The following is a 25,515-nucleotide window of genomic DNA, read 5'->3' on the forward strand; positions in this document are numbered from 1 at the left end:
CTGTACACACGTTTTCTTAGAATCGACCGGTGATTCGGTAAAGACACACCCAATGATATAACTTTATAGGATTTTTAATGCAAGGATCGACAACAATTGCATCTGAAACTATTTTTTTTTATCAGGAATAATATATTCCATTATTTTCTTAATTAAATGCAGCCTTTACTAAACATATTTAAAATAATAATAACCCTAAGCGAAGCAGCTGATCGCTATTCTCGGGTATTTTTTTTACATGGAACCAGTCTGACCAGTCACCGTCAAGGCTCACGCGCATGTGATCGCGTGATCGCGAGAATTTCATGTTGACATAGAATCGTCAAACAAAAACAAATATGACTTTTAACGAGTCAAAGTATGTCATCTATGATATATGTATCCATTCTCTGTCAACTAAAGTTCGTTTCAAGGCGTCAATAGCGGTATTCTGACCGTGGTTGCTGTTAATAACGGTGAGTTGTGCGATCTTCCGATCGCTTCACACACGATTCGCCGAAATTAATAAAAACAATATGTATAAGGAATTTTGTCATGAGTTGCATAATTGAAGGGAAGTAACTCTTCCAGTAAGAAGCTGGTTTCAGTTATACGGAAATTCGTTTATACGGACGAATTGTGAAATGACGCTAGTGTCCGTATAAACGAGGCACGACTGTATTATAATTATGTAATACAAAATCTGGAACTAAATTGAATTAACAACACATGACCACGTGACAACGGACATGATGAAAAACGTCCAACAAGAAATGTAAAAAAAGGACCAATAAGAAAAGGTCAAAGTGGCCAATAAAAAGTCACAATTACCATAACATATTCATCTACATATTATTCGAGACATAAAAAAAATGAAACAAATTGACATATATATCAATAACACACAACGTTGTCGTGTACCCGTCAATTTCAGCAGAAAACAACACTCTTCTTAAAAACAGATGACCTAATGTTTCATATATAGATGTTGCCAAGCTGCTGAAAACACTTGCTTCCTTCGCACCCATCCTCGTCTCCAAAACGTTCTGCATCCTCTTAAACACGATGGAGTAAGAAAACACCCTGCATATTCCAACCGGTCTCCCTAACGTTATTCCACCATGATGCAGATGATTTAGTTTTCATTCGATTTTTTGCAAACCTGTCAGTCATATGCAAGAAAGCAGCATCTTTCGTCATTTATGCCTGTTTAAAAAAGAAAGAAAGAATTATTCCTTCACAACAGATCTGCAAAATGGGTAAAGCGTATAAGTCAAAAGGAGGCACGGGTGGCCCAGTCGTATAAGGTGCCGCGATTCGCTGTGCAGAGTTGCGTCCCTTGGCCACGCCAGAAACCTATGATTGTGGATTCGAATCCCGGTTCGCCCCGATTATGTTTCTAGGTTTGTCAGCACCATACCCGTGCTCGTGGGTTTCACCGAAGTGGTAAACGTCTGAGACCTGCATCACTTCGGGCTTTCTTCACACATTAAGCTGAGACGCCGTGATATAACTGGAATACTGTTAAAAGCGGCGTTAAACCCAACTCACTCACTCACTCACTATAAGTCAAAATATTACAGAATAACATTTACAACTGTACCCAAAGAGATTAAGAATATTTCATAACTTTTCGCTGTGCAGAGTTGCTTCCCCTAGACGTGCCAGGAACCTATGATCTTAGGTTCGAATCCCAGTGGATTATTTTCAGTCCCATACCAAAGTGGTAAACATCTGAGATCTGCATTACGCCTTCCCCCTCTACATTGAGCTGACACGCTATAAATGTAACAGTGTTAAAAGCGGAGTCTCACATAACTCACTCACTCACTAACTCACTGTGGTATAACTTACCCTCAAACAAGTATCAGCTTCGTCACTAAGTGGCCTGGAGGGTCGACATAGCCTAAACGAGATCATTTACATGTGTGTTAACTGCTTATTCTTGACTATATCACAAAGTAAATACATGTAGTTATAATACTTTCTGCATTACAAACCAGAAAAATTAAATAACATCTCTAGATAACGAACAACCCAAATAATATAAACATTTTTTTTGTCACGCTCTCAGTCCAAAGCATTTTATTGCCTCTCAGTCTGTCACGTTTGAAGACCAGTGTAGAATTGGTCTGCAGCAACCTATGCTTGTTCGTAAGAGCGACTAACGGGATCGGGTGCCCAGACTCGCTGACTTGGTTGATGCATGTCTTCGTATCCCAAAGGCGTAGATCGATGCTCATGATGTCAAGAGACCACCGTCATATAGCTGGAATATTGCTGAGCGCGTTTTACAACATACAAACAAAACACGTTTTCATTTTTTTATAAATGCAAAATCGCCGTGATAATTGCAGCGGCATAAAACAGTACTCACTCACACACTCACTGTCAATGTAGGGTATGCTTCGTGGGCTTTATCATGCGTTGTGTTGCATAGAATTAAGAGTTTACCACCTGGCGGTCTGTGTCTTACCTGAAGATTTTAGATCGGATCTTGTAGATAACCAACGCGACAAGCACAATCACAATAGATAGGACAATAGGCACCACTATTTGAGAAATCGGAGTCATTTGATCATCTGAACCTGCAACAAGAAGAATAGTTTCATTCATTACATTATTTATATTCAATTATTATTTTTACTGGACTAATGCCTTACACAAATGATAAGCTTAACATAACCATATCTGCTCTATTTCTTTATGCATATGAATCGGAGTTTCTGCTGGGATTTGCAAAATCAATACAATGGAATTTGGCCATGATCTTTAACTTCAGCTGTCTGGCATATCGATCTGATATCGTTCATTAATGGTCAAATAGCCAGTTCCCTTCCACCATAGACTCATATTTACGCGAATACCTGGTATGATCACTATTTGATAGTGATTCATAAACACAAGCTTCTGATATATACGAATCGTGCAATGGTGTCCATTCTTATTTATTATGGAGTTTTTTTCTCTTTTATTTACAACTTTTGTAATATTCCTTAAATTCATTAAGCTTTCGCACTACCCAGAGAGCGGAAGGTCGCTGGTTCGATTCCCTGACCGGGTCATTTTTACAGACGTTAAAATATGGTACTTGTTGTATTCCTGCCTTGCATTCGACATTATGGGGATAAACCAAGCACTTGCCGACTCGGAGTCAGTAGGCTAGTACAATAAAACCGGTTCAAGTCCGGACTTGTACAAGCAGCCACACGCATACGTGCATACACTTCGCTATATAAGTGAACTAATCTTGAACGCCACGTTAAACCCCATTACACCTCACACATCTCACTATATATATGATGTGACAGCTTACATTGTGAATTATGCATAGAGTATCGCATGTAATGCTACAACAAACATTCACAAGTCACGAAAGATGAACAACAGCTCTCTCTCCCTCCCTCTCTCTCTCTCTCTCTCTCTCTCTCTCTCTCTCTCTCTCTCTCTGTCTCTCCCTCACTTTTGCTTATATACGTAGCGCCATGATCAACCAGTTGTGGATTGGATATTAGGTACTTTATAAATTGGCAAACTTAGAAGAACTTAGACATTAATACCATAACTGTAATAAAAGTAAAAGCGGTAATTCCAACATGAACTGACAAGTAAACATACATAGATATTTCTAGTCTGTCCTGTTCTATATATTTCATGTACGTACCCGTACTCCTGTCACTGCTGCTGCTGCATGTGGCGTTGGAGCAGTCTGGACACTGTTTCGGGCAAGGTTCGTCACACGTATCCCCCCAGAACCCTGTCTTGCAGGACTGGCATTGCCCGGTGTTCTGGTGGCAGAAACAGGTGTCCCGACAGACAGCACACATGGAGGAAGTACCCGTCGCTCCAATTGCTGAACACTCCACCCCCTTACAATTGTCGTTACACTTCTTATCACATCTCTCACCAAAATATCCCGGGTAACACCCACCAGTGCAAGTCATGTTGTCTCGGTGACATCCACCAGTGCAAGTCATGTTGTCTCGGTGACATTCACTAGTGCAAGTGTTGTTGTCTCGGCGACATCCACTAGCGCAAGTCATGTTGTCTCGGTGACATTCATGGATCCAACATCCCATGGGACAATCTTCCGAACACTTATCACCCATTTTACCAACTTTACATTCGTGACAGTGTCCACGTTCAAAGTCACAAACTCCGTGCTTACAGTTGCTATCACATTTGTTCGTGCAGTTCAACCCCCACCATGTTGGTTGACAATTGGTGCAGTGTGCTGTGTCCTGGTCACATATGGCTTGCCCGTTTGAATCATTCAGACAGTTGGGTGGACATTCCAGCGTACAGTTAAAAGAGCGGTAGCCAGCTTCACACGACAGGCATTTGCCAGTCGTCTTGTTGCAGCGGCGTTTGTAACATTTAGGACTGCACTTCTCAGTACAGTTGACACGGTACAACCCCTCCCATTCAGTGTCTGATGAGAAGCAGTTGGACGAGAGTGCTGGAATGTAAGTCATAGTTCATCACAACAATAGCTCATACAATTCACACAGTGATCTGTTTTTCGATGGGGTAATACCATGCTCTGCTACAATATTGTGTACAGTTTGATATATGTGAATTTTCGAAGAACATACAGCAAGCAGTGGGAAAGCACTGGAACACAATATTACTTAAGACAAAGCACAGATCTTCAAACGATTTGTTTTAGAACACACCTATTCGTTCAACTTCATTTTGAAAATAGTTTGTTCCCGAAAATCCGTCATGATCCCTAATTTTGTCTAACCTCCCATAAGCTGCATTAATAACAACGTCGATGACATTACTTTCGGATTCAGTAAAACATCCGCCCAATGCAGAATTGCAAAACAACTTAAAATCGGAAGTCTCATGCCTCTAGCTAAACTATTATCACAGTACTAGGCACTTCACGTTTGTAGACCTTGACCTTTACATAATTTAACATAAATTAAGATATAGCCTATGCTACCTATTGAAAGTAGGTCACGGTGGCCAGTCATCACTTTCACGCATAAGTTTTCAAATTATATGACTGCTACATTCATAAGGCTTAACACTGTCTGCAGAAAACGACATTTTGGTGAAAACAGCAAACAAACTTTATAAAAGAAATATGACCTTCACTATGAACTCAACAGTATATGTAGGTCACTTGCAACCTTTTCTTATCTCGGCCGCCCTAACGGCCATGTAAACACGGGGCTTAAAAACACCTCAACAACTCTAAATGATATCCAGATATTTGGTATGTTTAATTTGTATCTGAGTACTAGTTTGTCAGACGTGCAAAATACAAAACTCCTTAAGGTTAATTACCTTCCGCTCTCAAACAGGATATACAGATAAGCAAAACCAGGATCAGTACTGGTGCACGCATGCCTATATAGAAGAGAAACAATGATAATCGTTATTATAACATCAACAACAATAACAATAATGAAAATAGTAATAATATTAATAAAATTCAGGGTTTTGACACCCTCACACGAAGAATCATGTCAGATAATAATAATAATATATCCCAACACCCTCGCTCTTCCCTCAATCGCTTATATTTACAAATTATATTGGGAGGACGTGGTTCGATTAACTTTGGGGCTCTTCATGATAGAATTGTATTGTGCACTTTTGCATACATTTATTTGTCTGATAATCTTCTTGAGAAGCATGTCAAGACTCATGATGAAAACAAGTCGGCTGGCCTAAAAGGTGAAACAGAAGGCTTTCTGTTTGCTGCTCAGGACCAGTCACTTTCCATTCGAAGCAGTCAATGTTTTATTTTATAAATATGAAACATGTAAATTATGCAAGAAAATTAATGAGACTGTTCAATAAACTGCAAGTGGATGCTCAGTATCATACGACGGTGTACTAGTTTTATATGTTTATTATTTATTGTTTATTGTTTTATTGTAACTGTGTAACTTTGTCTCCGTTGAGATTCGGTACGCGCTCACTGCACTGTGCTTGTCAGGAAGTTACTATATTTAGATGCTAGTATGGTGTGTAAGCTTCCGGTCCGGTATACCGCGGACGATGATAGTATGTAATGGAAACTTCTTTAATGTTCTAGTACCGTTAGACTGGTAGGGACACTGTATAGATATTTCCATTAGCTAGTTAGGGTGTATATATACATGCACGTCGCTATATAAGTACAATAATCTTGGACGCGACGTTAAACCCCATTTCACTTCACCTCATGTGAGGGTCGCTCGGGCGGTAGGGTAGCCTAGAGGTTAAAGCGTTCGCTCGTCACGCCGAAAACCCGGGTTTGATTCCCGATATGTGTACAATGTGTGAAGCCCATTGCGTGTGTTCCCCGCCGTGATATTGCTGGAATATTGCCAAAAGCGGCGTAAAACAATACCCACTCATTCATGTGGGTACTTTTCTTAGATGCCGAATTTAAGACTAAGGTTGAGTATTATTGGAGGTGGGTTTAAAATCGTATCTGTAATTTCAGGCGGCGTAGACTGAACCTCCTCGGAAAGGGCTAACTGACGGACTGTTCCACCTAAATGTCTACACCCTTACGTTACGAGACAAAATACGCGTTAAACATAACAGAACATCACTAAAATGAATGGTTTTAAATGAGTTTTTATCCATGAGTTTACCGTGATTATTGTGAGATTATTCAAAATCAAATGCAAAAATAATTAGGTTTTAAATGTCAACGTTTATATCAATTTGGTTAAGTTGAAGCAAGTCACTCGAAACATTCCACAAGTGCATCATGGGGCCGAGCCACACATGTTATCTAGCCAAAGTACAGATTCTAGTCCTTTTTGGGTTGAGTCCCGTCCGGGATTCGAACTGCCAGGTTGAGGCACCTAGTCGCCAGCACACAAAGTCAGCGATCTAACCCACTCAGCCACCGAGGCTTCCACAAAAATGAAAGTTCGACAACTGGTAGTCTAGATCACATACTTTGAGTACCCCCCTGACAAGAGCCAAAGTCCTGTGTTATTGTGAGTTGAAGTGTTTTCGATCGTGAATGTTATGTTTCAACCGCCAGACTGGAGCAGGTGCAAGCCATGAAATAGAGTGCTTACCGAGCGGGTTGCGCTATACGGTACCTTAACCGATGTGATTCGACGGCTTGGGGGGTGGAACGAACATAGTGAAGGAAGAGCAACAGCGGTCGTCCTGGTCGCAGTGTGTTGCAAAATGTCTTAAGCTGAGCAACAGGCGTGCATGTTAACCGTTATGCAACTGTAGCCAGAGACAGATATAATTCCCAGGCCATCAAGGGACAACTTGTGGCTGCTATGTCAAGGACACAGAGGTTTGTACATGTTTGGGATAACCCCGCGACGTGGGAGATGGCTGACGTCATCTTGCCATATTTTTTTCAAGAAACTGTTTCACCGATTGGTAATTGGTGTGGATGCTCAAAATTGATTGATAAGAATGATGGAACAGTTTTGGTGACGACTCTCGAAGGATATCATCCCTTAAAAATGCGGGTCAGTGTCAAAGATGCTACGCTCGATATTTCCACATTGAAGAAATCAGCGGAGTGTAACTCTCAAAGGAAATGATGTCAGGGAGTTGGGGTTTTCACTGAATAAGTGATTAGGGTTTGACTAGTGGACCTGTAAGATAGTGAACTTGAGGAAAGGAACAAGGGGGACTTCACTGGGATGGAGAAAAGATGTATGTTTGTTTGTTTGTTTGTTTGTTTGTTTGTTTGTTTGTTGTTTAACGCCGCACTCAGCGGTGTTCCAGCTATATGGCGGCGGTCTGTAAATAATCGAGTCTGGACCAGACAATCCAGTGATTGACATCATAAGCATCGATCCACGTAATTGGGATACGGTGTCAACAAAGTCAGCGAGCCTGACCGCCCGATCCTCCTACGACAAGCACAGTCGCCTTTTACGACATGAATCGGTTGCTGAAGACCTATTCTAAGCAGGATCTTGACGGGTCTACAACAGATGTACACACATTTTCTGGCAGCACCAATATTTGGGGAAGACTGTCAAGAGATGTCATTAAGCTAACACCTTTACTAAAATCACATGTATATAGCATTCATAATAAGGAAGTTATATGTACTTACTTTTTATGTAATCAGAAATCCTCATGCAGTACACCTAGATCTAAGAGAGCATCCAACGTCTTTATTTCCTTTAATAAGAAAGTTATATTATCTGATGACATCATTTTCGGTTTGGAAAAACCAACATGAATGTTACATACTTCCTTTCCCCTGAGTTTCATCATTAGGTGAATGTGCAAAAGATGTTTGGGCTGAGACATTATTTATAACTGAATGCAATGTCTTCATTGTCTTTATTGTTTTTATTGTGTACTATACAGGCCAAAATCCCTTTGTACAAACACATTTTTGGCGACGGTTCTTCTTTAACAATAAATATTTAGCGATACTAATAATGAGCTTTGTATTAATAGTAGATGAAAGTATATTAAACTTATGGACATTTGGGTGTAGATAATATTTTGAAGGAATATAGAGATGGCGTAGGTGAGTGTATGCAGGGCACACAAGCAGCAAAGGTAACTCTTTTATTAGGCCATATTGACATATTTTGCAAAATCTTTCTTTTAAGAGGGATGTTAAGTTTTCTACCAGTTTCTACCTCCATCCAGTGTGCACCGCATCTAAACCTTGACAAACACGAACGGAATTTACACCCGTTCTAGTATTATCCGTAACATAGTCCGTCTTTCCTTGACTATCGTATAAATACAACATATCAGGATACTTTTTGGTGTTTAAAAGCGCTCATGTGTAAAGTCCATTCATGGTATCCCTGCTCTGGTATTGCTGAAATACTGCGGAAAATGTAGCACCATCCTCACTCTTATCCTACTTGGGGGTAGAGGTGAAGCCTACAGAAGTCTTGTCCACGTCATGCTAAAGGTCAGTGCTTGATAGCCTCATGGGTGTCATGTGGGAAGCCCTTTGTGAGTGTCCCCGATGTGATATGACTGGGATATTGCGAAAGGCGAAATCTTTCCCGGATATAGAACTGTACGAGAACTTATTGCATGACCTATTACTACTTGCATTAAGCGCATGTATAATGAAAGCAACAAGTAACCCTTTCAAACCTCAGACTCCAAATAGTGGAGGCACACATTCTTTGTCCTATTCATTAATACAACGCATGTCGAAAGTAGACGCCGGGTGGATATTCCCGAACACTCACGATATGGAGTATCCTTATACCCTTTGTTCAATGACAACGATTGAAGCTTTCGACATGCGACGCATTATGACAATGATATATGCTTATAACGTTATTGTACCTGTACCTGCTACAGCGGTATCACGTCTATGGAATGACGACGAAGACTTGTTGGGGGCTTCATGGGATTTATTCTGTTTGTTCAGATGGGGATATGGAGATCCCGCCACAATATGGCTATGGATGATAATTCCCTGAAACATAATATAAGGTTGAATTAGTAATATACAATTACGAGAATCTATAACATGTATAATTGAACAAACATATTACATTTACTTTTTACCCTGAGCATGAACTTAAGCATATATTGTCAGAACAACCATCAGCTGTATATTTATTACAGCTACAAATCCCATTTATATGATACAATACACATCAAAATATAACAATATGTACAGACAACTATTAGCACATAAATACCAACCTCGTCTCAGGGACGCAGGCTCATCACGGCAATGCCAACAGTATGGCTTTATATGTATCTGCCTCTATGCCTAATAATGAAATGACACAATTAAGTAAAATGTATATAATACGCACACAGACATGCTTTCTCTCTCACACACATACACACATACACGCATTCACACACACACACACACACACACACACACACACACACACACACACACACACACACACACACACACACAGACACACACACACCCACGCACGCACGCACACACACACACAGAGTAATATAAACCTAATATTTATATGCACTACATCAGTACATATTTACTAACACTTTCATAGAACTATGTACATAATCATCACCTAACTCATACAAGACTTAGTGTACTAAAATACTGTACAATATATTATTACATTTATAGCTGTAAGCTATAAATTATTGCTAATGATAAATGTATTCTAACAGATACAGCTTCAAGCTATTAACTATATAAATTACTGAAACTAACTCGGCAATAAACGCTTTTAAGGAGTATGCCGGTTTACAATTTTGGATCAAACTCAACAATTGCACTGGCTTAAACTAAACTAAACTAAACTAAACTAAACTAAACTAAACTAAACAAGAATAACTTTACATGTTAATACATACCAGTTACGACAAAGAGGAACTAATCACGAAAACTAATCAAGACCAACTAATATGTAAACTAATTAACCTACACTAACTAGTCTAACATGACAGGTTGTAGCATATGCTAGCAACGGATGATGGCAGCAGGCCATACCAAAGTGCTGTGGCAATGGCATCCCTGGTGGGATCTCCATATCCCTGATATGAACAGACGGAATAAATCCCATGAACCCCAAAACAAGTATTCGTCGTCATTACATAGGCGTTATACCGCTGTTACACCAGTTACCACTGCCTTTATATCAACATACATGTATATAATAATGTATTTCTTAAAGGGGCACTGATCTAACGCAATTCCCCGGGACTGGTTGTTGCCTTTGTTATTGTTTTTTCCCAGTGAGTACCCGGATGTATAGCAGAAATCTAGACTAGTTCGCGACCTCTGCTGCGCCATTCGTAAGCGCATTAGTCGCTTTTATGTGTAGTAATAAGGGCGTATGGTCACATTGATGAACAAAATGAAACACAGTTTTCGAGATAATAAGGAAATGTAGGTATCTTTGTGGGTAGCATCGGTAATGGTGACGAAGTTTTGATAAGTCACTTATAGTGTGTATTTTTTTTTACTGTCAAATGTGTAACAAATTTATTAAACGTCTAAATATTCAGTTATTTTACAAAGTGACTGAAAAACATTTCCATCTGTATTATTATGATAACGAATTCCAAACATTTTGATGTTTAATGTCATCACCAAGAGACTGAAAATGTTACTTTGAGAAAAGTACATTTCTATGTTGTTTGGCTTCTAATCCTACATAATAATCTGTTGTGATGTTTGTAGGTCCTTTTGATTGTCTTAATCAATCTGGACAGATTTTTTAGTCAAAATGACTGAAATATTTACACATTTTATAAATTGCCTGAGAGAATCACATTTTACAAATTGACGGTAATATATCCACGCTTACAAAGGAAAAGACCTGTGAAAACAACGTCTATCGCGCATTGAAGAATTTCCCAACCAAGACGTAGAGAAACAAGAACGAATCGGTTCAAATGAAGGAAAACAAAGTGCAAATATCATAATTACAACCTACCAAATTTATGTGTATAAATTTTAGGCAGCGTCCTTGTTCGAGGAATGTATCCGTGAATATCCACACAAAGGAACATTATCCCACTCGTCTACAGATGTACAAAGAAACTTATTCGATGTCACGTGTCTCAGTAACAATCAAATATTTTAAAAGATATATGTCGTTTCGGGATATTATAACCCGTGTTCGTTTCTCAACTGATCACTTGGATTGTTTCAGGTGTTTTACATAGGTGTCAAGTCTCAATAGTCGGCTGAGAAAGCCCACGTGGCAACTATTTCATAACGTTCACGGTTCCTAAAAATCCATGAGTGATAGATAACAATGATCAATCAATTAACGTATTATAAGTTAACCCTTTGAACAAAGTATGTTGTTTTTACATCGGCACTTCACGCCATGGTATGAGTGTATTCCCTTTGTTTTAGTAAACCTAGACATGTAGACACTCACTCTTGACATATCCACTGTGCAAGATAACAGTGATTAATCAATCAACGTATTTTCTGTTAATCCTTTGATGACTAGGAACGTTCCGTTGATTTACAAAAAAATAAATCAACTGATCATTCATCTATTGCTGGGCTGCCACGTGCATATTACATAACACACATTTCACCTCACTTCAAACCTGGATTTAGATTGAATAATTACCCCAGACACAATAAATAAAGTAATCTAAGTGGTGCTACCACTAATTGTACCTGTGTCGTAACTGCTTTTGGGCGTTCAGTGCGACCCTGCTACAGTTACTAAATGTATTGCCGTTCCTGGTCCTTGTGGTCAATTAAGCCAGGACATTGCCCTCGCCTTGTCCACCACGGCTCGGCTCCGTCAAGGAGTGATTGGCATAATGACCCTTACTCCAAGTTGTCTCTATCAGCATTCATACTCACATAATAAAGAAACGCAACACCAGTTTATACTCACATAGTTTTACTTACTCTCAGCCCATCTATCAATACAGAACAGGATCAGACTGGCCAGGCTCGTCACTAGCTGGGGGAAACTTAGAACGATCGGGATTCGACTCGATCGACTGCAAACCGCGCTTCCCTCTCCTAATGTTGAGGGTATCATTTTATAGTGTTCGAGCCTGACCTGTCCTTGTCACATGTCTCAATACCTCCATTTGATTCGTTACAAGTTTAGATCTGACCATGAACTCATGTGTGTCGCCATCGGAAAAATACCAAAAGCCTACGTGCCTGATTGCTCATCTCTCTATTGATTCTGTGACTCGCTCCGAAGCTCCCAATGGATTATACCTTGTAATTCCCCATTTGTTTCATTAACTCATGGACGATAGCCAGAGACCAATCCAATGATAAATGTGAAATGTCCAGAATACACTTGTGATAAATGTAAAATGTCTTTTCTCTATTGATTCCTTTCCAACTACAAGTTCTGTCACGAACTATATTTAATGCAATTCCTAATTGCAGCTATAATGGTTCTATTTATTATCATTCGTTTCTGAGATGCATTTTTGACCTTATAACATCCTCCGCCTGTGGACAAGAGCTGCCCACAGCTCGGAAGATCTAAGCATGAGTTCCGGTCTGAGATATAAAAGACAATCACAATAAACATAATGGAAGTAAAACAGGATCGATCATTCCATATATTAAATTGTAATCAATTTTCAAATGTTATAACGATTTCGAAAACAACGAATACTTTTACAGTTAAAAAAATGTATTCACCTGGTAAAAGAATAAGTTAATGATCCTGTGTGACTTCGTATCACCACAAAGCATAAACACCATGAAAGATTATTCAAATACCATGTAGAATTAATTAATAGCGATGCATAAAAGTCAAATGTCACTGCACATGGCCACAATATGGCACCACCATTCACGAAAGTTCATTTGTCACTGGTCCCAATCGAATTCACTGGCTCCTTTCTCGTTTCGAAAAGTCAACTGGCGGAACGCTGTCCAATGTTCTTGAATCCTTGAAAGCACACGGCCTATGCACACAGTCAGGTCCTCGGCTGGAGTGGCAAAGCGAGAGGTCGACTTTTCTTGACACTGCTTGAGTGTTGACTGGTCGCTCTCTAAAGATGTTGTATGCCGATAGAGTTACAGTGTGTATGTGGTCGTCGTGAGCACCTGTAGAAGTAGACGTCGAGGGTGCTGACAGATATGGATAAACCTCGTTTGTTTGCGGTCTGTGTTTAGCGGCAGAGGTGATAGGACAGCGTACATCCTCGACAGCCAGCGTGTAGCCAGGAGCCAGATTAATTATTTGGCGTGGACCAGACGACAGCGGGGGAAGTGCTTGACTCTCCGCCCTTAAGAATGGGGTACGGCCATCATCTACAACACTTAAAAATACTGGTAATTCACGAACAACAAGTGACTAATACCATACCATTTATAGAAATATCAATACATAGAAAGTTGTGCCACCTGCAGCTCAGACTGCTGCCTGTAGAAATAAGACTATAGACACAATAATAGTCTTCTGGCAAATGCATATCTGCCTATAAGGATGATAACGGTAGGAATCAAATGTTTGGATTAATTGTGACAGGTCAAATTGCGTAGCCACATTTTATCATAAAAAGACATTAATAAGCACGATCAAATCGCAAAAACCCATGGACTGCTTGAACAGTACAGTCGGGCAAACTATCATAAAATTCTAACCAACAACATTCAGCAAATGCTTTGTAGTTATCAACACCAAAACAATCAACATATATAATTATTATGGGATGAGCTGAGAGCACACATTGAAACACCGATAGTAATTGTACCTAGAAAGTAATATAGAAGATACACAATAGTAGAATAATGTAACGTAATGTCACCAAGTGACTATCAGATGACCATCATATGAGAGAACCCAATTCCAAATACAGGTCTTGTCTCTACAGAAAAGTAATTCATTCAATTTTGTCACAATAAAGAGATGCAATATGTAGAAATAAACTTGTCTCCTTGTAAATCAGCATCTGTAAAGGGGGATAACTAATATGATCAAGTATTTCAAATTCGTAACCATTGTATATTTTGATATTCTCGCTGTACCCTGACAAGCGTGTATTATACTCACAAATAACTGGTCCGTAAAATGGTTAAAACAAAGCCATTACAATATGAAATATGATGAGCAAGAATAACGTGTCTAGATAAAGGAAATTCAATTTTTATCTTCCCACGGCAGATGGCAATTAATATATGCATCATGTCAGAGGGAACGGAAAGGCGACTCCACAATGTTGAAGTACCATAAAAATACCTGTCGTGGAAGGAAGGAATCGTTTTAAACGAAACGCCATTAGCCAACTTACATAATTTTTTCCCGAAATATATATAGATTGTGTCGGGGTTTGAATTTGCAAATTGTGACAATCAAACAGTAAATAATAATTGAGGAATACCCGCTGAATACGAAAATTAGTTAAAGGATTTCCAGCCGTTAACGTGAGGTCTCGGGGACAAAGATAAAATTGTGAGACCATAAGTTCATGACAAGCAAAGGAATGTAAAACCAGTGACGTAACCGGTCGATTGACTTTTTTAATTCTTCGATAAAGCAAAATGAATACCAGAAATACTGTCGATATGATCAGAAAAACATCCATGGAAATAGTGGATTTAATCAACGACATAAATGAAGGGGGGGGGGGGGGGGGGGGGGGGATAATTTGGATAGGGTGTAGTTTGATGTGTTTTCCAAACTGTCAAACCGTCAGTTGGGGAACCTGCTGTCAGTAAGAGCAAGGCAAAAAATAAGCGTCGAACTTTAATCCATAAGATTATTAAGAGAAATAGGGATAAACCCGCGGCGATGCTTGCCGTTAAGTGATATGGGTTGGTTAAATCCCCATCTAAAGCGTAAGGTGGGAGGGAATCCATCCAATTACCATCAATTAAATTATCCGAAATGACCTGTGCCTTTTTCATACGTTGAGAAATAAGGCGTAAGTCAACTTGAAATTCTGTGTCCTTTCTACGAATTTCATCGAAAACTTTATCATCAATTAATAAATGTGGGATCTTAAAAGCGGAATCGTCCAGAAGGGGTTGTAAACTATCAATGTTTTTTAAGATTGAAGCATTAAAAATTCCGATAAAAGTAAAAGATTAGGTGGGTATAATTTTGAAGTAGTTGACGTTTTCTCACATTTATGAATTCTCATGTCTATGTCGAATTCATCCAGTTTCAACGCACAGTAACAAGGAATTTTAAATATACAAATCTGACAAGCCGGACGCTTCTCAATGCGACCCTTGCACGTTAGTATTATGGTTTTTATGCCAGTTAAAAGAACTGTGCCTGGTTCAATTTCGAGAGCCATTGAACGTAGCCCATTTAATCGGAATTTTGTATCACACAAGGATTTAATTTCTTGTGTGTCTTTAGTAAACAAAGCAAGTGCGCATGTGAGCGATGTTTTTGGTTTCGGACTGTGAAAAATTGGACAGTGTTTTTCGTGTTCACCATAACATGTTTGAAAATCCCTAGCCGAAAATTCAATATACTGATCTTTAGCTTCCGAAACAGCAAGATAATCTGGTAAATTCATAACCTGAGTGACATGTGTACTTGATTGATTAAATGGTAAGCCAAAAGAATTTATTCGATATACATCAAGGAGAGTAGAATGAGTCTGGATAGGAACAATAAGCGAAATGAAAATTGAATCTGAATTCCGGGAACAGTGAACAGTGCGTTCCCGATAATAATAACCTGGATCCTTATGTGCAACGTGAAACAACGGGTATTCTGCATTGAGACGTTTTTGAATCATTTTTAACGCTCTCTTTACTTCCGAAACTGGGAGTAAAGATGGACTCAATCGTTGATTAACTAACTGTTGAATGCCTAAATACATTTCATCAATTTCTTGTCTAATAGTAGTTAGGAACGTGAGGCGATCTAACAAGATTTTCATTGTGATAAAAATAAATCTCTCCACATCTTGTATTTGTTTAGTGACAAGTATAATATCGTTATGGTTCGTTTCAATACCCGCGAGAGCGGATGAAATGCGTTCATTTGTTTTAGCTATAAATGACGACATCTGACGAACTTGGACTTGAAAAGCACGAGAAGTATTAGCAGCATGCAACGACAATTGTTTAACATACCGCGCCAGTCGTTCAACATCCTCGACTGTAGCAGTACCAAACAGCGAACGACTTATTGATCCAATAAAAGGAAGTATCGCGCGTTTAGTGCGGGAATCCTTGTGAAAAATGTTAATATGGGGAATTAACAGGTTAATGTCTTTATGGACATTTGTCCAATACGCGAACAACTCTCGTTCGGCCTTTTCTATATATCCATCCATCGCCGAAACGGTATAACAAGCCAAAGTATATGTGGAACAAAAGTCTCGATATCTTGATCTATTGCCCATTCCATCTAAATCAGGCAATTTATATTGAAAGATATGAATCCATTTATTCTGGGAAATGTCGATTCGTGACATATGTACGAAGACAACTCCCCATGGAAGTCGGAGTTCCGTATGCACGGAATTAACCCGATTCTGGATGCTAACCAACGCGATGACAATGAATAAGACCCATACTGGTCGGAGGGGGCCTCTGGAGTCTAAAAATTCAAAGAAACAAGTGTATAAACATAATTATTAATTTCAAACTAAATATCATAGATCACTCATGTTTTGTAAGAAAAAGGTTTCCATGTCTTATGAAACCTAGTAACTGTCTGACTGTATTCATCTCGAATCTTCACCTCGCTGACTGTATCTAAGAAGCATGATAACAATTGTCACAAGTAGGTAATATATAATCGCACACTGGGAACCGTGCGAGTAAGCAACATCCAACAATAGTGAACTTCTTTTACAGTATCAACATATATCATCACAACATTATTTATTGTCTCGTTTTTGTATTCCACGTCACATGACGGTATTCAGTTCACATGACTGTATCTCAATTCTCATCATCGTATATCACTTCACTGTATTTGTAACCATATTGTATAACCATGCGACCCGTAGTCGTCATTTCTCGTATATTGTAACTCATTTGTATTCTCTTATATACACACAAAGCGAACTTGCTGTATAGTGGCCTGCGAAATACATGTGCAGCCAGAATCATCTCGTAGGAGTAGTATATAACCATGCGACCCGAAGTCGTCATATATTGGAACTCCTTTGTATTCTCGTGGCCCGCGAAATACATGTGCGGCCATAACCCATGAACATGATTTGTATTCTTCAATAGCAACCAACACATCACTGTAAATAGTCCGAGTAGTCGGAGTATTCAAAACACAATATTTTACGATAACAAGACACATTTTCAACATATATGCACGTTTGTATTTTCCTATAACCTTGTGACAATTGAATCATCTTAACACCGTAGTAAATGATCTATAGCATGTATCGATATGAGCCGTGCTCCATGCATATAGCATCATGTAATTCTAAACCTGAAATAAAACACATGCAAAAATCAATATTAGACGTCTCCAATACGAAATCTGCAGTGTTATAACTGAAAAGGAAACGAAATATAACAATTAATCTGAAACACTATTCGAAAAAATATATTCAGATATATTCTAACGTGTTCGCTTCTTTTTTAATGACTTCTGGATCATGTAATCACGAATCAATCCTTGAGGGATATTAGATTCGGGTTCCCATGTAGCCTCCTGTAACGTGAAATTTTCCCAGTGAATCTTGTAGTACTTTTCTCCATTCACAATTTTATGCGCTAAGATACGTTTTACTATGAAAACGTCATCCTCCTGTAAATCAAAATCGGGATTCTGTGCCTGCTCGGGGTTTAATGTCTGAGGCGTCGGGGTGGTCATTTCCGTATGATTGTTGTCAGATTGAGACGGAATCGTTTGGTTGTCCGTAGCAACAACTGGGATTGGGTTAGTTGGTCTCTCTTTCGGGTTGACAAACCGTTTAAGCCGGTTCGCGTGGACTGGAACTTTCAGAACTTTGTGATCATTACAACGGCGTAACTTATAGGTGAAATGTGGCAGTTCATCCGCAATGTAAAAAGGTCCTTGGAATATCTGGCCTAGCTTTTTACATTTTCCAACAGCACGTGCCGTGGAATGAAGCCATACCTTATCTCCGAGCTGGAAAATGGGATTTGAGGTGTTCCTGTCATAGTAATATTTCGCTTTGTTGTGAGCCTCTTGTAAATTGGTACGCGCCAATTTTCTAGTAACGTCTATATGATGTAGAATTACATCAAGCCGTTGCTTAATTGTTTGTGGTAGGGGTTCAAATGATTGTAATTCAACATCAACGGGTACTGAGCATTCTTGACCAAACAGGAGAAAGTAGGGGGAAAATCCAGTACTCTGCGTTGCCGGGCTAGTGTTATAGGCAAACATCACACTAGGGAGAAGCTCATCCCAATTGTCCTGGTTATCATTGATAAACATGCGGAGCGTTTGCACGATAAACGAATTTAGTCTTTCACAAGCTCCGTTAGTTTGTTGGTGATAACTACTAGTTTTCAATGGTTTGATCCCCAATATTGAACACACCGCTGTAAAAAGTTTGCTGGTAAAGGAAGTGCCATTATCAGTCAATAACACTCTGGGAATCCCATAAACGCAAATGTATTTTGAGTAGAATGTCTTGGCTACTTCCACAGCCTCCAACGTGGAAATCGGAATAGCCACGCTCCATCGGGAAAATGCACAAGTTAACAAAAAAACATACCTATGACCTGTTTTTGTGGGTGGTAACGGCCCTAGGAAGTCAGCTTGAACACGATCAAACAATTTACCAGGGACTGGTAGTGGTTGTAATGGGGCAGGTCTCTTGTGAAAGTCACGTTTATTTGTTTGACAGGCAGTACATGACAAAATATACCGCTTGATGTCCTCCAGCATGTGATGCCAATAGTACTTCTGTCTAATAGCATTGAATGTTCTGTCAATACCAACATGTCCAGCTAACAAGCTGTCATGGTATGCTTGTAAAACATGTTGTACCAACGACTGAGGTATCACCAGTTGACGAATGATCCTGTCGTTCCTGTGGCCCCGGCCGGGCGGCGCATATAAGTGGTACAATATGTCATTGTCAAGAATAAAATCCTGGCTTTGTAACAATAATGTACGTGTGGCCTTGTCATCAGTAGAAAATGTTTGAGACTTAATGCAATCAATCAGCGCCCGTAGTTTATGGTCGTCATATTGCCTCTGTGCTATGGAGTAATCTCCTAGGTGGTCGGACGATACACTGAGAGGGTCGTCAATTGTGGAGGCATCATACAACTCTGATGTTACATCTGTTGCAGGCACAATCGATATTTGGTCGCCGTTGTCATTGGACGTGACGATATCATTGTCTGCACTGTTCGTATCAGTAGCAAACAAATAGGGGACATCTGAAAGTGGGTCATCTAACTCTGGTGGGCATTCTGGGTAAGGCAATCTGGACAAGAAATCTGCGTTACCCAAGTTTTTGCCTGGTCGATACTGAACTGTGAACGTGTAATCACTCAATAAGAGTGACCAGCGGCTCAGTCTGGCTGAGCGGTCCTTATTGTCTTTCAAATACTGTAAAGCTCTGTGATCTGTTACTACAGTAAATGGGGCATGTGCCAAATATACCTTGAAATGTTTGATACCTGATACTACTGCTAAGCATTCTTTTTCTGTAATTCCATAGTTTTTCTCTGTTTTTGACAGAGCACGACCACTGTAGGCAATTACCACGTCTCTGTTACTGGCATCCTTTTGACCGAGCAAATACCCTAGAGCGTTATCACTAGCATCTGTGTATAGGATAAATGGTTTTTCAAAATCTGGGAATGCTAAAATTGGTGGTTTTAGCAAAGCAGATTTGAGGGTTTGAAATGCCTGTTCTTGTGCTTCCGTCCATACAAATTTTGTATCCTTTTGCAACAATGAATGTAAAGGAGCTGCTACTTTTGAGAAACTTTGAATGAAGCGACGATAAAATCCTACCATTCCGAGGAAACTTTTAACGTCTTTTGGCGTTGTTGGTGTCGGAAACGAAGCGATCACGCTAGTTTTTTCAGGGTCTACTTGTACTCCACTATTTGAAAAAATATGTCCCAAGTAAGCAACTGACAGTTTAGCAAATTGGCATTTTGATGGCTTCGCTTTCAAATTTGCGTTGCGTAGGCACAAAAATACTTCTTCTAAATCTGCTAAATGTGTCTCAAAATCCGAGGAGAAGCACAAAACATCATCTAAATAGCACATTGTTTTACGCCAATTGAGATTGCGGAAAACGTCATTGATCAGTCTTTGAAATGTTGCTGGGGCAGAGGCCAGACCAAAGGCCATACGATTGAAGTGATAGGTACCACTAGCTGTCACAAATGCACTTTTGGGTTTACTTTCTTCATTCAGCGCTAATTGCCAATATCCCGCTGCTAGATCTATGGTTGTGTAATATTTTGCATGTGCTGTGCCCAAAACATCAAGAACATCTTCCAATCTCGGCATTGGGAATACTATCGGCAATGAGCACGAATTCACAACTCTGTAGTCGATGGCGAGACGCCATGCTGGAGGAGAACCCTTAGCCTGTTTCTTAGGCACCATCACAACTGGAGAAGCCCAGGGGCTATCATGATCTTGTTCACATATGCCTAAGTCTACCAACTCCTGAACTTGACGATCTATCTCTGCACGCATAGCAGGATTTGTACGGTAAAATCGTTGCCTAACGGGTGGGGCATCTCCTGTAGCAATATCATGTTGCACTGAATCATTTAACCCAATTTCTGAGAGATCAATGGCAAAACAGTCGCGATACCTGGCTATCAACTGACCTATTTGTGCTTGTTGCTCCTGTGACAAGTGGGATGAAGAAAAATCAATATTCAACTCCCGTAATCTCGCGTCTATTTCTGACTGAGAGAGGGAGGGTTCCGATTCGGAGGGGGAATGTGACTGTAGAGGTGTAATTTCATCGGAGTGTACCAAAGTGAAATGAGCAACTTCATGACCTTGTGGAATGTCCACAGCAAAATCGTTAGTGTTAATGATTTGGTACACGCTTTTCCCTGAACTTGCCGAAACAAGACAACGAGCACCAAAAACCTGATGTGTGTCCGATAGGACTGGGTTAGGTTCACATATGCCTACCTGATTAGACGGGGAGCAACCCATGTAAACTGGGAAAATGATTTCAGACTGAGGGGGAATTGTGAATGCCTGCAGTGCTCGAACTGGGATGGTTTCCTGCTCTACCATCTGTGGATGGGGATCCGATACTAGGGGTGGGATATCATTGTTTGCCCAAATTGGAACAACTGTGTAGCCATTATGAAGCGACAAAGTACAAGATTGGAAATTTAAGACAGCATCTTTCTGAATCAAAAAATCTAATCCTAAAAACATTGGTGACGTTAACTCTGCAACTATTTGAAAGCGTTGTTCCATGTGGAAATCACCAATAGTGATGGGAAGTAAGACTTGTCCTAACACTGGCACAATATTTTGACCTATTCCCTGAAGAGAGGTCACATCAGATTTTTGAATGGGAATTTCTTTCCACAGACCCGAGTCATAAAAAACTTCCCGACTTAAAATACTAATAGAAGCGCCTGAATCCACAATTGTAGAAACTAACTGTTCTCCCAAAATAACATGAATCCTATGCTTGTTGTCATTTTTTGATGTGACTTGCAAAACAGGCGATTGAGGACGACTGTAACTTGGTAAAATAGGAACCGGCGACTCACGCGAGTGCAAGTTAGTGGGGTCAAAAACATGCTCAGCACAGTGGCAAGGTGGCCTGCGTGGTCGTGAATTTAATTGCTATCTGCTTTGAGGAGCTCCCGACTGCAACCGGGCATTACAAACACGTTGCCAATGTCCTACTCTCTGACAATAATGACACCTTACATTACGTGCGGGACATCTATCAGGGTGAGAGAAATCATACTCACCACCGCATCTGTAACAGGGGCGTGCCCGAGCCATGGTCCGTCCCGTGTTGTACTGTTGGCGTTGAGGAGGGGGCTGTCTTCTCTGCTGGTGTGGTCCGTCCGGATACGAGAGTGGCTGGAACTGCTGTTGGGGAGGCTGCCACGGCCGAGTTGTATACCTAGAGGACTGTCTGGGGGGTTGGGAATATTGATTCTGTCGTGACTGGAAGGTATTAACCTGGGACGACGATGGTGCGAGCTTTGCCGCGAGTGTAGCAATCTGGTCTCTCAGAGTATCGATTGCCAACTTGACACCTGTATTTTCTGCAATTTGAGGGATTATGGATCGAGCCAATCGTGCAAACGAAACAGCTTCGTTCAGAGCCGTTGGCTGTTTCATTAGCACGTGTTGCTTCGTACCGTCATCCAGTCCCCGAACAAATGCATCCATCAAGTCCATGTCAGTCTTACCTAATAGGCTAGCTGTTTGGGTCAAATCCGCTAAATACGTGTCTATAGGTTCAGTGGGGGATAACCTACGACTCACGAAAGATTCTAGAAGGGCCCACCGGTCAGTTGGGTGGACGTACTTGTCCCTGAATAATCTCTCTACCTCATCGAAAATGATGATATCTTCTCCTAGCGATGGTATAAAATCTTTGTACCAGAGGTACGCAGAGTCCTTCAAAAATAGTGGAAAAACTTCTACTTTCTGTGCGTCAGTCCACTTTTTAAAGTTACCAAAATGAAGGAAACGGTCAAGCCATTCAGCAGCATGGGTCGTGTCTCTGCCAGTAAAATGTTCTGGCATCAAGGTCGAATCTCCCATATTGAAGTCAGGGGGTGGATTTTGTGCTTCGGGGCCTGAGGACGAACTTAGTGAGGAAACGTCAGGGAGAACACAAGCGTACTGATGTAAAAGCTCATCGGGAGAGGGTGATAAATCCAAACTCTGATCAGAAATAGGGGGCGAGGGTTCCTGGGGAGGAGGGGGCGGTGGGGGTGGTTGGAAGGGCGGTTGAGTTATGACAACTCGGGGGGAATTCGAGAAAATCGTACCAGTAAGGAGACGAGCTGGGGCAAGACGGTCACCTGACGGGGATGTATCAGCGTTTGGTGTATTAGACATTGAGACATTACCAGCCCAACTACACCATGTAAGTCCAGAAAACCCTATCCATACGTCAAAATGAAACCGTACCGTCAAACGTAAGTCTGGGTGGGAAGACGGAATTGAAGGATGAGAACGACAATACGAAAAACAAAGAATGGGATCGTCTTAAACATTTTGTTCAAGAGAAAACCCGCATACTCCACCATGTCGTAACTGCTTTTGGGCGTTCAGTGCGACCCTGCTACAGTTACTAAATGTATTGCCGTTCCTGGTCCTTGTGGTCAATTAAGCCAGGACATTGCCCTCGCCTTGTCCACCACGGCTCGGCTCCGTCAAGGAGTGATTGGCATAATGACCCTTACTCCAAGTTGTCTCTATCAGCATTCATACTCACATAATAAAGAAACGCAACACCAGTTTATACTCACATAGTTTTACTTACTCTCAGCCCATCTATCAATACAGAACAGGATCAGACTGGCCAGGCTCGTCACTAGCTGGGGGAAACTTAGAACGATCGGGATTCGACTCGATCGACTGCAAACCGCGCTTCCCTCTCCTAATGTTGAGGGTATCATTTTATAGTGTTCGAGCCTGACCTGTCCTTGTCACATGTCTCAATACCTCCATTTGATTCGTTACAAGTTTAGATCTGACCATGAACTCATGTGTGTCGCCATCGGAAAAATACCAAAAGCCTACGTGCCTGATTGCTCATCTCTCTATTGATTCTGTGACTCGCTCCGAAGCTCCCAATGGATTATACCTTGTAATTCCCCATTTGTTTCATTAACTCATGGACGATAGCCAGAGACCAATCCAATGATAAATGTGAAATGTCCAGAATACACTTGTGATAAATGTAAAATGTCTTTTCTCTATTGATTCCTTTCCAACTACAAGTTCTGTCACGAACTATATTTAATGCAATTCCTAATTGCAGCTATAATGGTTCTATTTATTATCATTCGTTTCTGAGATGCATTTTTGACCTTATAACACCTGTAATAAATTCATTAACTGAGCATCAAGTGAATGACGACAAATACACAAGTGAAGGGTTATACGAGAAAACGTGGATGACAACAAGGGAGTAGTAATCGTATTATCGACGCAAGCCGAAATCAGAAAATGCTTTCACTGCATGGATACTTTTTTTTAGCATAAAACTATAACCATCTGGGGTATTTCCAAATGACGACATCCGATGAGCATCGCTGTTCTTTTTGTCTGCTTGTTTAGGCGGAAGAAATTAATTAACATGCGCCCTTTGTCGAAATCTGTATAGATCACAGTTAACCAATCAGTGTTTATGCAAAAATGCGTAAAACAAATATTGCCACCGGCCTCCAAGTTTATTTAGCTGTCCTTGCAGACGGTAGCCCAGTCTCTGGTCACGCTCAGTTGCGTTGCGTATCATCCGGGTACTCACGGGAGAAAAAACAATAACAAAGGCAACAACCAGTCCGGGGAATTGCGTTAGATCAGTGCCCCTTTAAAACACCTTATGGAACCTACATCTCGGGACTCCGTGCATAATGTTTGTGTAATTCGGCCTCTCTCATCCTTGAAAGAGCATCTGTCGCAATACAGTCCCACCGTTCGTGGGTTAGGAAAGTTTCAGTATGCTAGTATAGTATAAGTACTTCATGAGTATATCACCAGTATCTCGTGAGTATCGCACGAGTATTACGGGGCGCGACTCCTCATCACAAACACACAGGTGTTTACAACTATAGAGATATATCTAGTCTACAAAACCGGGGGTTCAACAATATAATGTGTAGATACACTTGCAGTGACCTTACCTTCTAGGAAACATGCATCCTCTGAAAACCCATCACACTCGCAGCGATGACAATCTCGTCTACAACACTTTGTATATCGAAAGTACAGTGGACTTTCCCCGCTAATCCCCGATGAGTCACGAGCACGAGTCTGAAATGGATGTCGCTTTGTATGTATGAAACAAAACAAACGCACACATGCGACGATTTTATCGGCTGATAACCATCGATATTATTTCAAAGTGTTTCTGTTACCGCTGGCTTTATATCCACGGTATAGGGGCGGTCGGGTAGCCTAGTGGTTAAAGCGTTCGCTCCTCGCGCCGACGACCCGGGTTCGATTCCCGACATGGTTACAATGAGTGAAGCCCATTTCCGGTGTCCCCCGC

General features: G+C 40.6%; 3 protein-coding genes across 3 annotated transcripts in view; 1 reads left to right on the forward strand and 2 right to left on the reverse strand.

The window, feature by feature from the left end:
* The window catches only part of LOC139480559 (receptor-type tyrosine-protein phosphatase S-like), a 140,931-nt gene that overhangs the window by 10,312 nt on the left and 105,104 nt on the right, over window positions 1-25,515 (forward strand). The window lies entirely within an intron of this gene.
* Window positions 983-25,205, reverse strand: LOC139478202 (scavenger receptor class F member 1-like). The gene is made up of 9 exons (XM_071260579.1): window positions 25,148-25,205; window positions 9,613-9,682; window positions 9,253-9,379; window positions 8,033-8,100; window positions 5,278-5,340; window positions 3,644-4,438; window positions 2,456-2,567; window positions 1,834-1,885; window positions 983-1,185 (listed from the first exon to the last, which is right to left on the reverse strand). The coding sequence occupies exons 4-9, from the start codon at window positions 8,055-8,057 to the stop codon at window positions 1,180-1,182; spliced, it is 1,053 nt and encodes a 350-aa protein (XP_071116680.1). The 5' UTR covers window positions 8,058-8,100; window positions 9,253-9,379; window positions 9,613-9,682; window positions 25,148-25,205; the 3' UTR covers window positions 983-1,179.
* Window positions 13,236-23,054, reverse strand: LOC139479373 (uncharacterized). The gene is made up of 2 exons (XM_071262230.1): window positions 22,247-23,054; window positions 13,236-13,663 (listed from the first exon to the last, which is right to left on the reverse strand). The coding sequence occupies exons 1-2, from the start codon at window positions 23,052-23,054 to the stop codon at window positions 13,236-13,238; spliced, it is 1,236 nt and encodes a 411-aa protein (XP_071118331.1).

This window comes from Haliotis cracherodii, unplaced genomic scaffold (assembly GCF_022045235.1).
Source record: "Haliotis cracherodii isolate W230 unplaced genomic scaffold, xgHalCrac1.p SCAF_4, whole genome shotgun sequence".
Classification (NCBI taxonomy): Eukaryota; Metazoa; Mollusca; class Gastropoda; order Lepetellida; family Haliotidae; genus Haliotis; species Haliotis cracherodii.

Bases quoted from the DNA above. Each gene is read 5' to 3' on its own strand.
- LOC139478202 (XM_071260579.1), bottom strand. From the start codon at position 8,057: ATGAGGATTTCTGATTACATAAAAA. The intron at 5,341-8,032 runs GTAAGTACATAT...TCTTCTATATAG, and splicing joins GATTTCTGATTACATAAAAA to GCATGCGTGCACCAGTACTG. The intron at 1,886-2,455 runs GTAAGACACAGA...GATCTCGTTTAG, and splicing joins ATCCGATCTAAAATCTTCAG to GCTATGTCGACCCTCCAGGC.
- LOC139479373 (XM_071262230.1), bottom strand. From the start codon at position 23,054: ATGGGAGATTCGACCTTGATGCCAGAACATTTTACTGGCAGAGACACG. The intron at 13,664-22,246 runs GTGAGTATGATT...TAAGTGTTGTAG, and splicing joins CCCCTGTTACAGATGCGGTG to ATGATGGCCGTACCCCATTC.